The 12,927-nt window shown below is 42.7% G+C and overlaps 1 protein-coding gene across 1 annotated transcript in view; it reads right to left on the minus strand.

The window, feature by feature from the left end:
- Positions 1-6,050: 6,050 nt before the first annotated feature.
- The window catches only part of LOC124115624 (heparan-alpha-glucosaminide N-acetyltransferase-like), a 44,463-nt gene continuing 37,586 nt past the window's right edge, over positions 6,051-12,927 (minus strand). The window contains exons 11-17 of the mRNA XM_048391358.1: positions 12,250-12,371; positions 10,640-10,766; positions 10,243-10,329; positions 9,572-9,646; positions 8,823-8,893; positions 8,293-8,405; positions 6,051-7,282 (exon numbers count right to left, since the gene is read on the minus strand). Coding sequence (XP_048247315.1) covers positions 7,107-7,282; positions 8,293-8,405; positions 8,823-8,893; positions 9,572-9,646; positions 10,243-10,329; positions 10,640-10,766; positions 12,250-12,371 — 771 coding nt within the window. The 3' untranslated portion in view covers positions 6,051-7,106. The remainder of the gene's footprint in view (positions 7,283-8,292; positions 8,406-8,822; positions 8,894-9,571; positions 9,647-10,242; positions 10,330-10,639; positions 10,767-12,249; positions 12,372-12,927) is intronic.

Below are 12,927 nucleotides of genomic sequence, written 5' to 3' on the forward strand. Positions count from 1 at the left end.
CAATCCAGTGATTGACATCATGAGCATCGACAAGCATAGGTTGCTGAAGACCTATTTTACCCTGCATCTTCAGCGTGAATGCTTTAATCACTCATCTAAGCGACCGACCCGGTTCCACTTTGAAAACCATACACCATGACATGAGAGTGAGCAGTAACACAAAGGTTGACCCGGCGAAGTTTCCTTCGTGAAGTTTGTGAAATGTCAACGGTGAAGACCGAGTGGGGGACCAGGCGTTGTTATCGAGGTGGACGAATACACCTTCGCTGAGCGGAAATACAACCGTTGGCAACAACCTTTCGAGTCTTTGGGGGGCACTAAAGAGATGATACAAAGAAGATGTTCATGGTTTGCGTACCGGAAAGACGTATCGAGGTGCTGTTGAGTCTGATACAGGAACTGAACACCCCAACACACCTTCTACTTTTCAGTGTTGTCCATTTATTTCTTCGAAGCAATAGAGGAAGTACAAAGAGATAATTTCAATTTAAAATTTGGGTGAGAAACCCTTCCAATCCCTCACTCCCTTTATAAAACAAAACATCAATTGGAACAATTGTAGAGGAAAACGTATCTATATCTTCGAGGCAAAAGATAAAATCAAGTACAAAATACATAATTTCAACTTAAAAGTATAGCGTTGTTGGGGTGGGAGACACCACCCTACCCGAGTGAAACAAAAGATGATTTAATCACCCGTTTGTTTCATTTATTACAAGAAAATGAATTGAACCGAAAAACAGAACTGGCTTGGTCATGCTCGTAGCAGTATTTATAAAACATGAACTCCATAGCAGTGTTGGTGAAAATGGCGTCTCGCAGAATCACTAAATATATTGAAATATCTGAAAAATTGCTTTCTATCCATGTTTCAGGGCCAGACATTTGTCAGAAATTAGATTTTCAGAAAGTGTTCGAAATTGTCTGATTAGGTCTAGTTGTTATTTTCTAAAAGCAAAGTCTTCTTTGAATTCAGAATTTGATGATTTCGCAGATAAACTATTTTTTTCAATTAAAGTAGATGTCTTTAAAGGAGTGACAAGTGACGAATTAATTCTTTAATCGCACCGTCAAAGGCACCGAAAATGTGTGTATAATAGGGACGAGACATTTTACAAGTTTTTAGATGTTTTAGAGATGTAAATTACGAAACGATTAAAAAGCGAAGGCAGTTTCCATAACAGTCTTGTGGACCTCTGCGGCTTGAAACAAGAAAACAGTGGGCCGAAATATGTCCGAAATGTTACCTTGTTTCATTTGGTCAACGTGTGGACATCTGACTCCATCTCGTGACGTTACATCCGACAGATCAGGCAGACTCTATCAAACGTGATGTCGCATAGACCAGAGTAGCGTCCCCTTGACAAAGGGCAACTACTCTAGCGGGCGGGCCGATGTATTGCCGTGAAAGGCATGTCGTAAATATTTATGTCAATATGCAGTTACGGCACTGTCTTAAAAGGGGTTTCAGTAAGAAAAATACTGACTGTTGTCATCGTCCGACTGACTAATCATAGAACTTCAAATGTAATTTCGGGCGGTCGGGTAGCCTAGTGGTTAAAGCGTTCGCTCGTCACGCTGAAGACCCGGGTTCGATTCCCGACATGGGTACAATGTGTGAAGCCCATTTCTGGTGTCCTCCGCCGTGATATTGCTGGAATATTGCTAAAAGCGGCGTAAAACCATACTCACTCACTCAAACGTAATATATTAAAGCGCACATTCCAGGAAAACTGTTCATGTTCAGGTCGCGTTTGTGAGAGATGGGAATAAGTTTTCGGAATCAGAGTTTGAGAATGACATTATATGATAAAGTTATTATCGCGCTTGTTCTGTTAGAATATACGCTAATAGTATGTATTTAGCCCGCTAAGTGTCGCTAATTACAATGATTACACATAATGCAGGATATTTACCATCCCTAAACACATAAGCGCGATCATCTCTATAGTTGGCAGTCGTAGATGAGATGCTTCATGTAGTTGATGCGGCTGTGAACACCACTCGTAAACGTGTACCACACCTACTGACAGGCTGATTGATTTACACTGTTGTGAAACATTCAGTGGCATCCACGTTACGACGGCCGACATCACGCCCACCAGCTGAACATCTGACATGGCGCCTTCACTGTTGTGTGGTGAATTATTAAGATATAGACCTCGGAGTTACAGCTGTCAGACATTCCACAGCCCCTAGACCGTGTGTTATGAAGGATGCATTGAAAAGCAGAAAACGTGTTGTTAGTGAACTGTGAGAAGTCTGTGACACACTGACCAATTTACACTCACACTCGCATCGACCGTCACACACCTGGTCAAAGAATATGTCGTAAACAGTGCGTGTTATGAGCCAGCGAGGTTTACAACGAGAATATACACCACAACGGCCTGAACTGTGTATAGGTATAAGTAAGCTGGTACCGTATATCGACATTGACCTGGCATGATGTGATACTAAAACAGCCTTGCCTTGACCACTGAGGTCTTTCCACAATAGAGCGTCTGCCTGAAGAGCGAAAGTCGTTAATCCGATAGTCTTGCCGCGTCATATCAAACGACTTAAAAGATGGAACTTGTTGTTACCCTGCCTGGCGTTCGACATTAGTTGATGAAACGGGGACTGGTCGGCTCGGGGTCAGTATACTGTGTCTGAGTGGGGTATCCATGTTAAACTGTGGCATGGTTTCTCTGTGGGCTAGCACTATAAAGCCGACCCATAAGTACAAGCAGCCACTCACGCATGCACGCAAACACACACACACACACGTACAGACACACACGTACACTTACGTCGATTTCCAAACTTTGCACGCTAATCCTGCACGTGACTAATGGTACATTTTGAGCCATGGATCTATGACGTCACATGTGATGCTTTCTTGAGCGTCGGTTCACACAACATACCAGTATGTTCGTTTGTGCATCGAACCCATGTAATATCTCTTGAATATGAGCAATTCTTCATATATTAACCAACATGTATGGTGTCTTTGAAAGGCATTTAGAAGTGATACACATAAGCAAGAGAATTTATGGATGTCGAATTCTTTATTATGAGGAACACAACGTTTTGGATGGATGAATGAGAAAGCATGTACTCCGAAACGTGTTCCTCATAATAAAGAAGCTGACATCCATATATTCTCTTCTCTAATATGTACGGTATTCGCTTTTCTTTTGTCGGTGAGTATAGTTAGGACAAATATATAACTCTGAAAATTACGCACTGACAGTTAACGAGCAAAATATGTGTTTAAGCGGAAGTGTGTTGAGTGTATGGGGACAAGATGCCCCCTTCCTAGGCCTACAGTCACAGCCGAGATTTCTTTACAGTTAAGGAAAGGGGCGAGGTGTTCCGATCGTTCTCCGTGTGTCATACTCGTTACCCGTATATAAACACCGGCCTCGAGTGACGGCCCGCCACCCAAGGCCATGATGTCACAGCTTGAATATTTCTAGATCTATTAAATCACGTGTGACATAATTGCATAAGTGTAAAGACATATATGATAGTGCATTTCTGACACTCGTAATATCATTAGATCTTGAAATATTTAAGCCGACCTGGGAGCTCCACAGCAAACAGCGCAGTGGTATAAGAGAGCCTTTTTAACCCTGTAGAAATATCAAATTAAGATTTATGTAACGCTTGGAAATTGATTGCCGGGCAACACAAAGTATATAGCCATGTTTGATGGCGGCTAAACATGAAGCAAACAGGAAAAGGTTATTTGATGGTGATATATTTGATACGGGTATCGAGATATCGTAGTTTGCGTGAACCATAGGTTTGCAGACCCGGGTTAGAATAGATCTTCAGCAACACATGCTTGCCGTAAAAGACGACTATGCTTGTCGTAAAGGGCCGTTAACGGGATCGGGTGATCAGGCTCGCTGACTGGGTTGATACATGTCATCGATCCGAATTGCGTGGCTCGATGCTCATGATATTAATCACTCGATTATTTACAGACCGCCGTCATAAAGCTGGAATATTACTGGGTGTGGCGTTTAATAACAGACAGACACCAAACATAAGTTTTCAGTGTTTCGGCGACTGTTTCCAGTGTAGTAATGTTTTTATAACGTTTGAAATCGTTTTTGTCAAATCCAATTTTTAAGTGTTTTCTTTCTTTTGCCAGGCAGTTTGTGTGTGTGAAGAACGTACATTGTTTGTGAACTAGTGGGTCTAATATTTCCACGATATTCTGTAATTTGTATTCTGACAGAGCTTGTGAAGGCCGGTGCATAATGAGCATTGTTCGGTAGAAAGCTTTGAAGGCTTAAGGCAGACCTGTGTCTATTGTGGATGTCGGAAAGTAAAAGTGGAACATGGAAAAGGATTTGACCTTCATGACTGAATAAAGTTGATGTGCCCACATATAGTTTTTTTCCTCAAGTTGGGAGTTACGATGTAGAATCTACAGTTCCCGCTTGTCGTAACACTGGCTTGAAGAGAACGCCTTGAATCTTCCACAAAGAACCATCATTGGACAAGCATTTGATGGCAACAGGATACATGAAGAAGCGTTCATAAAATCCCTCTCCTTAACGCCACGTACCCGCTGCGTGAGTTTGAGGCAAGCCTCCGTGTTGTGGTGGTAACAATGATAACTGCAGCTAGATTCTGATGCTCATTGCTAGTATGTTATATCGACTATCATGATAAATAACCATTTCGCCAACATAACTTCCTTTTGAAAGTGATGCCACTATCTCCATTCCATAATATCTTTAACTTAACGGATACTCGAATCCGTCCAAGGCTGAGGTATACGAGACCCAGGTTGTTTATCAGAATAGAATGGAAATATACAATTGTAATACACTTGGTAATCGAGGATGGAACGCGCACGGCCTGCGTGACGTCAGACTTTTCTCCCACGTCAGCTTGACACGTCGTGGTACTGAAATTCTGCTCAAAGCGGCTTTAAACCCACCTCACTCACTCACTGGCAATGTACTCCCCTCACAACAGAAACGGTCATTCAGTATACGAGTTTATTGATCATCACATAATTAATAAGCATCATATATATTAAATATAAATACAAATTTTACAGTGTTCACACATGAACGAAGCACAAAAAATACAATGCGACGAAGTTTTAGTAATATTATACACAAAATGACAATATACATATGACACTATGAAACATCAGCATTGAAACTATGGATAAATATGAAAAGTATTCAAAATCAATATTTGTTGATATCCTTATGTATTTGGTTACAATAAACCATAAGATAGACATTGTGTATAAAATGAAATGTTTACAGTTAACACTAGGATGAGGACATATTTACTCTTGGACATCAACTGCTCTACAACTTTAACTTTCGCTTCGAAACATTATTCCATATTTTGTGTATTGTCGTACATTAGTTTGAACAAAAGAGTGGAATGAAATGAACAGAAGCATACCACGATCATGAAGATGGGCCTTTCTTCCGGGCGACGTGAGTCATGATTTCATGCAATGTTGAACATGGGTTCATTAACGATACTCCTATACTAAACGAATACATCGTGATTGTGAATATGATAAAACTAATATCCAAAAAAGGAAGTCTTCGCTCCAAGTGACTGGGACTATGGGTTCATAATATCAAGTAGTTTTTTTAAAGCAGGGTATGCATGTATTCACTGGAACCTGGCTAGTCCGGACCCAACCTGGGGGAACGACCGTTAAAAATGAAAGGGGGTCTGTATCCGGGACTCGTTGATCCAGACATGTGTTTATCCGGACGATTCATCGGGAACGGTGCCGTCCAGGTTAACGAAATTTCACTGAACATATTTAGAGCCGATGTTTCTACTATAGATGATCCTTTTAACCATACTTGTGTTACTGGCGCGCAGTTTGACTATCATGACCGCCTCCGTGGTCTAGTGGGAGAGCGTCCAGGGTCCGATCCCGGGCCGCGTCATATGAAAAGACGTTATAAGATGGTACTTGTTGTTACCCTGCTTGGCCCTCTGCATTAAGGGGCTAAAACAAGGACTGGTCGGCTCGGAGTCAGTATACTGTGTCTGAGTGGGGTATTCATGTTAAACTGCGGCATGGTATCTCAGTGAGCTAGCATCAGTCCGGACTAGTACAAGCAGCCACACACACACACACACGTGCTTGCACGTCGCTATATAAGTGCAATAATCTTGGACGCGACGTTAACCCCAATTTCCCCTCACCTCGAAACTATCACACCACGCAATGAGGTTGTGACGACATGAAGATGAGGGAAGCACGGCGAAGCAGACTTGCAGCCACGATTGAACAGACGCTTCAGTCACACGGTTGAGGGAACATTTTGTACCACAACAAGACTCGTTGTTGAACTGGTTTATAATCTGATGTAAAGTTTGGAAGGATGTACTGTGTATGTGTATTCTGTTTGGTAACCAGGACAATGACTCCTAATGAGCGGTAGGGCTTGAAAAGAGAAATAATGCACCACGGCCAGTGTGTGAGTGAGTGAGTGAGTGAGGCCGGTTTGACGCCGGTTTGAACAGTGTTGTTGTTATATCAAGTCGTGTCATCTTTATGTTGGAGGACGCCGTTTACCGCTTTGGTTAAACCCATCAGCACGGAAAAGGCAATGTCAAACAAGATTCACTCTTATATTATAAAGCTAGTTTAGGAAATATGGCGCTGCTAAACGAAAACATGTAACCATGGCGAACCGGGATTCGAATCCCCGACCCTGGGTTTCGGTACGCCTAACGACTTGCGGTGCCAGCCCAATAACTACCAGCCAATAACTACCAGCCAATAACTACCAGCCGTTACAAGATTTGAACTAACAGATACGTCTCTCGTGATTGACAGCGTGTAACATGTAGTGATATGTTTGTTTTTTGTTTGGCCAAAGGTCGTGTGACCTGTAATACAGGATGCTTTAGAAACCTAACTATTCCAAGGGTCTCTGTTCTTACGTTTCGTCATATTCTCAAACCTCGAGGGTTACACTGACATAAAGATCTCGTTGAACAATAAACGTGGAACACACTTATGTCACTTAACAGGAACAAATGTTCTTCAACTTTCTCGCCATGGATAAGGCACTTTTCTTGAAGATTGTGCCTCTTCCAAGACAAGTCCTTTAAATTGCAACAAAGAACTTCTTGCGGAACATGAGGTAGGCGATGAAGCACCAGATGCCGGCGCCCCACACGTCCTGCAGCAGCAGCTTCCAGTGGATGTGCTCGATTTCCCAGTTAATGGGGAACAGCCGCCACAGCAGGTCGTGGCCCACGTACACCACGATGGAGTTCATACCTGAAGCAGACGTCATGTACATCACAGACCACACAGATTGTACCATAGCCCCCACATGGGGTTCAATGTAAATTTGACAGAATGTCTGACTGACTTCTAATAAATCACCCCCTTAGTTGTATCTAATTTACTGTGATAATGGTGTCCAAGTAACTGAAGCGACAAAACACTTTCCATATCCAAACGAAATATCTACATAAAGCAGAGTCGACTGTACGATTCCGACTATATCATGAGCACGTATTGAAGAATCACTATCAAATAGTAATGATACCAGGTGCTCACTAAAAGGTAAGCGTATCCTGCCCAACCGGTGGCACCCGTCACAAACACATGCAAAGTCAAGTCAATTGTTCACCTGAAAAAAAGTCAAAATAGGGAATTGCAATTTTGTGACTGATGCGTCAAATTTAGAAATGTCCTCCACATGTCTACCATAAGACTTTTTGAAAGCTTTATTGAGGCCTTGAATGTTGTAACCTTGATCAAACCAAAGCAATGAAAGAAGAAAATGATGGACTAGGGCTGCGCTGCACAAAACAATCTTAGCGTTACGACTGTCGCAAGTCTTAGTTATGGTATCAGAGGTACGCATTTCCTAGCGCCAAGATCGCTTTGTGGAACGAGGCCCGAGCCTTAGCGCCGTCCCATCTACAGGGAGTACGATGGCACAGAGTCTGACCCCTGACTCATCAATCGCCTCTTAGGACGAGCAAAGGATGCTGGTGACCCAACCTGTTTTGTTTGTTTGTTTATTGTTTAACGCCGCAATATTCAAGCTATATGACGGCGGTCTGTAAATAATCGAGCCTGGACCAGACATTCCAGTGATTGACATCACGAACATCGATCCACGCAACTGGGATAAGATGACATGCATCAACCAAGTCAGCGAGCCTGACCACCCGATCCCGTTAGTCGCCTCTTACGACAAGCATAGTCGCTGATCCATCCTAACCCGGAAACATGTAGCCGCCGCTGCAACCATAGACCACTAACATGTGATTTACCTGGATATACGAACGGCCCGCCTTCCCACCAGTGCACAATGTCCATGAATACATACATGGCGGACAGCAGGAAGAAGGCGAAACTGGCCGTCACCAGCACGAATGACACCGACCTAGAAAACAATGACATTGTTAGCTCTTATAAAAACAATATTGTTTTATGTAATGCTCGTGTGCAGACCACGTGGAACATGGCACAGTATAATTGTGTCTTTCTGTTTCATGTTTAACGCCGCAATAAGAAACGATATCCAGTAATATGTTGGCGGCCTGTTAAATAATCGAGTCTGGACCTGACAAACCAGTGATTGATCTCATGAGAAACGTCTACCTTTGTCTGGGTGCGACGTTTCAACCATGCAGCAACAGTGTCTTAATGGGTTTTATCAATTAGAAAAAAACATGATGTTACGCAAACAATGACATTAGTTATTATTTATTGTAGAGGAACATAGATTAAGGGGATGTATTGTCTGGTATGAAGTTGGGGTATGAAGGTATGCCGATTAATGCCCGAATACTACACTTACCATAGGTTTTTGTTTATAGGAATCCAGCCGTCGTTTTGACTACCCTTGCAAAGCAATGCAGCAATCGCTCCCTGAAAAGCCAAATGTTTTTCAAGTATGACATGATTTGTCAGTCACTGTCCGCGACAAGATAGGGTCAAACATGTCAACAAAGTGTGATTTTGTTTTGCTGTTTTGGCCTCCTGTAATATTACGATATTTCAAAATGTCAATAAAGGACTAGGGTTAGCTGACCTGTAATTAAGGACAATCAGTTCAGTACTCTTTTTCCTAACTGCGATAGCCAGTGGACACGCCACAGCAAATACAGGTAAAAGATGCTACTTTTTATTACCCTGCCTGGCACTCGACTGGCCGGCTCGGAGTCACTGAATGGGATATCCATGTTAACTGTGGCATGGTATCTCAGTGGAATAGCACTATATACGTCTTGACTAGTACAAGCCGCCATACACACACGTGCATACACGTCGCTACATGAGTGAAATATTTAATCTGACGATAGGACCATTTCAACTCACAACGACAAATATATCTTTGTTTGCTGAACGCCACACTAAGCAATATTCAAGTAGTATGATTTGGACAAGGCAAGCCAGTGACAGATATCGGAATACGACGCAGCGCAATGATTAAAGTCACCAAGTCTGACCACCCGATCCACGAAATCCCCCCCAACGAAAATCAAAGGTTGCCGGGGACCACAAGGTTGACCACAGTAATACAGACATCATGTACATCCTTCCTACCGTGACGACGCCCCAGATGAGCCACCTCACTATACGGCCTGTGTGAGACTGGTACGTGATGATGATGCGCCCAGCCTGAAACAGTCAGACCACACTTAGCTACAAGTTACACTAACGGTTGTATAGACCGCAGCTCTGTTTATGTTTTGTTTTGTTTGTTTGTTGTTTAACGCCGCACTCAGCAATATTCCAGCTTTATGACGTAGGCCTGTAAATTATCGAGTCTGGACAAGACAATCCAGTGATTGACATCATGAGCATTGATCCACGCAATTGGGATACGATGCCATGCATCAACCAAGTCAGCGAGCCTGACCACCCGATCCGGTCAGTCGCCTCTTACGACAAGCATGGCTTGCTGAAGAGCTATTCCACCCCGGATCTTCACGGGTCAGATACGTAAGTGGTCGCGGCTTAATAGTTGTGCTTCAACGAGACTAAATCATAAATAGACAATGTATACGGTCTGTTCAAGACAAGTTACTCTTTACAATGGCGTTTTCTCAACCACGTTGATGTTACCGATCAGGAAATGCGGGAATATTTTTAATTAGGAGTAAGATTTTTCATCAGTTTGTTCATTTAACTGAAACACGTTTTTCTCATGAATTACCAGGGTCTGATTGTAAACTCGAAACATTGAAACCACACGTATTATAGTGACGACATACCTGCACTCCCAAAAAGCAAAGGAAAACCGATGTCAAAACCCCTAGAATTCCTTCCGGGTCATATGGAACCTGTGTCTCATATAATTCCTGAAACGTGATGAATATCATAAAGGCCTCGCATGTAATAATAATCAATGGCTCTACAAACCTGTCGTGTTATCTAAAGACATGGTATGATTACGGTGGAATAAACACGCAATGGGTAAATAGGTTATCAAGAAGCCCTGCACGAAATATAGTTATATAATTTGTTAGGAGACAGTTTTGTAATTTTTACGTTAATATAAAAAACTACTAAATCAGTTGACTGAAATGTAAATATTTACAGTTTAGGTCTGAAAGAAAAATCTGGTGTTATGTATTTAATTGATATGATCTTAATAACGAGATGACGTACCTGTGGAGTGGGGAACTGGTATATATGGTTGTTGCCTAGCAACACGTAATCAATGTGCCTGGCGGCCCCACCAGTACAGTTGTAGTTCTTGCCTCCGTCACTCAAACCACCTGGGCCGATGTATCCCCTGTGAACACAACCTTATGTTAGTTGAAACACGTGTGATTTCCATTTGTGTGTAGCTAGTATGGTTGTCGCAGGATAAGTATATCAAACTCCCAGATATGTCAGCGTTAATGGACGGAGATCCGGGCAACCAATGGTTGATAGCTTCAGCAACGGTCTACGACGTCTACGAGGATAAGAAATAACCTGGTCCATCATAGTGATGTTATCTGGAAACTTCTCCGACACGAGCGGTGAACTGGTCTGTATTACCACCAACGCTTCAGAAACAACCATGAATCCTTAAGGTGTACACACAATAGTTGGTGCTGAATGTACTCATACAATGTAGGTTCAGGCCCCAAAACAGTTTTTCAGCGCATTCTATCAGTTTTATTTTAAAGTACTGTGATCTCTCCTCTAGATAAAGCACAGACCCTCGCCCTCCCCAACTCGTCCTATTAAATGGAGTGCCCCTGATTGATATCTGTACAGTTATTACTATTGAAATACATGATGATGTCATTTCTAGGGCCGGGCGGTGATATTGATTATAAGTGGGTTTTTTGTTTGTTGTTTAACGCCGCACTCAGCAATATTCCAGCAATATGACGGCGGTCTGTAAATAATCCAGTCTGGACCAGACAATCCTGTGATTGACATCATGAGCATCGATCCACGCGATTGGGATCGATGACATGCATCAACCAAGTCAGCGAGCCTGACCACCAGATCCCCTTAGTCGCCTCTTACGACAAGCATAGTCGCTGATCCATCCTAACCCGGAAACATGTAGCCGCCACTTGTCTGGACCAGACAATCCAGTGATCTACACAGTTGGGATACGATGCCATGCATCAAGTCAACGAGCCTGACCACCTGATCCTGTTAGTCGCCTCTTACGACAAGCATAATCGACTTTTACGGCAAGCATGGGTTGCTGAAGACCTATTCTACCCCGGATCTGCACGACCGTGTGCATCCTATTAGATTATCGCTTTAATGGATATTTACTCCTGAGTATTTCTAGATTTACCGTATACATGTATTAAACTGAGCTTATATTCACAGGACGACCACACCAAGATCATTATATTTCCCACTTTGCCTTTCCATAATGTAGCAAAGGCTTTCTACGAAAATGAGAATATGGACAACCGCAAAAGTCCCATTTTAGTATGGCATAAACTATGCCCCTCATGGTGTTCGATGTTTGGTCCCTAAGCGACTAAGAATAAAGAATTGATCAAAGAAAACTGTAACTGTTACTGATCAAGATGTGAGACGTGAAATACCATACATGCAAACCATTAGTCGGGAAACACGTACGATTCGGAAAAACGCACCCAGTGCATTAACAAAAGGGCCATGGAGCTGCACGTACTGATTCTTGTTGTAAATAATGCTGTACACACAGTGAAACATAAATAATATGTCTGTCTGTCTGTCTGTCTGTCTGTGTAGATGGGGAGTGAACATGACCATGGCCTTGGTGTTTGGCTTACGTGGGACATCCGGGTACTGGCAGGCCGAAGGTCAGGCCGAGGTACGCGGCCAGGAGACACAGGTGGAAGACCCACGCAGGGAGGTACAGAACGATGTCACGGATAGCCGACCACTTGCGATCCTGAAAACAGTTTCGTCAAAAATGATTTAATAGTCTCTGATTTAAGCTAGATGATGATTTAGAAAATCTTGTTAAAGCAATCGGTCATCTTTACCTCAGTGTCCGTTAAAAACCGTTAAAAACCAGGGAGACCAGTGGTTGATGTTATGAGAAACGTCCCACGTAAACTGTACTGTGTACGACGACAGGCAATGAACCAACTTACCGGGCCTGACAACCCGACCTATTTAGTCGCCTCCTATTCACTGCATTACAAAACACGTAGAGCTACCTTAACACGTAATATCCCTTCAAATATATGAATTGATTGCAGTTGTGTCAAATGTATTATTTGGTAAAACACACAATTCGATTTAGAACATTGACAAATGCGTATCTTCGCTTACACACGTGTCGCCCATTTCTGGTGTTATTGCCTGAATACTAACAGTGTCGCAATGCCATACCCAGCCACACATCGTATTTACCCTAGGAGCGTGCATTAAATATTTACCCTAGCAGCGTGCATTAAATATTTACCCTAGGAGCGTGCATTAAATATTTACCCTAGGAGCGT

The sequence above is a fragment of the Haliotis rufescens genome, unplaced genomic scaffold, assembly GCF_023055435.1.
Source record: "Haliotis rufescens isolate VD_foot unplaced genomic scaffold, xgHalRufe1.0.p SCAF_10, whole genome shotgun sequence".
NCBI classification, from domain to species: Eukaryota; Metazoa; Mollusca; class Gastropoda; order Lepetellida; family Haliotidae; genus Haliotis; species Haliotis rufescens.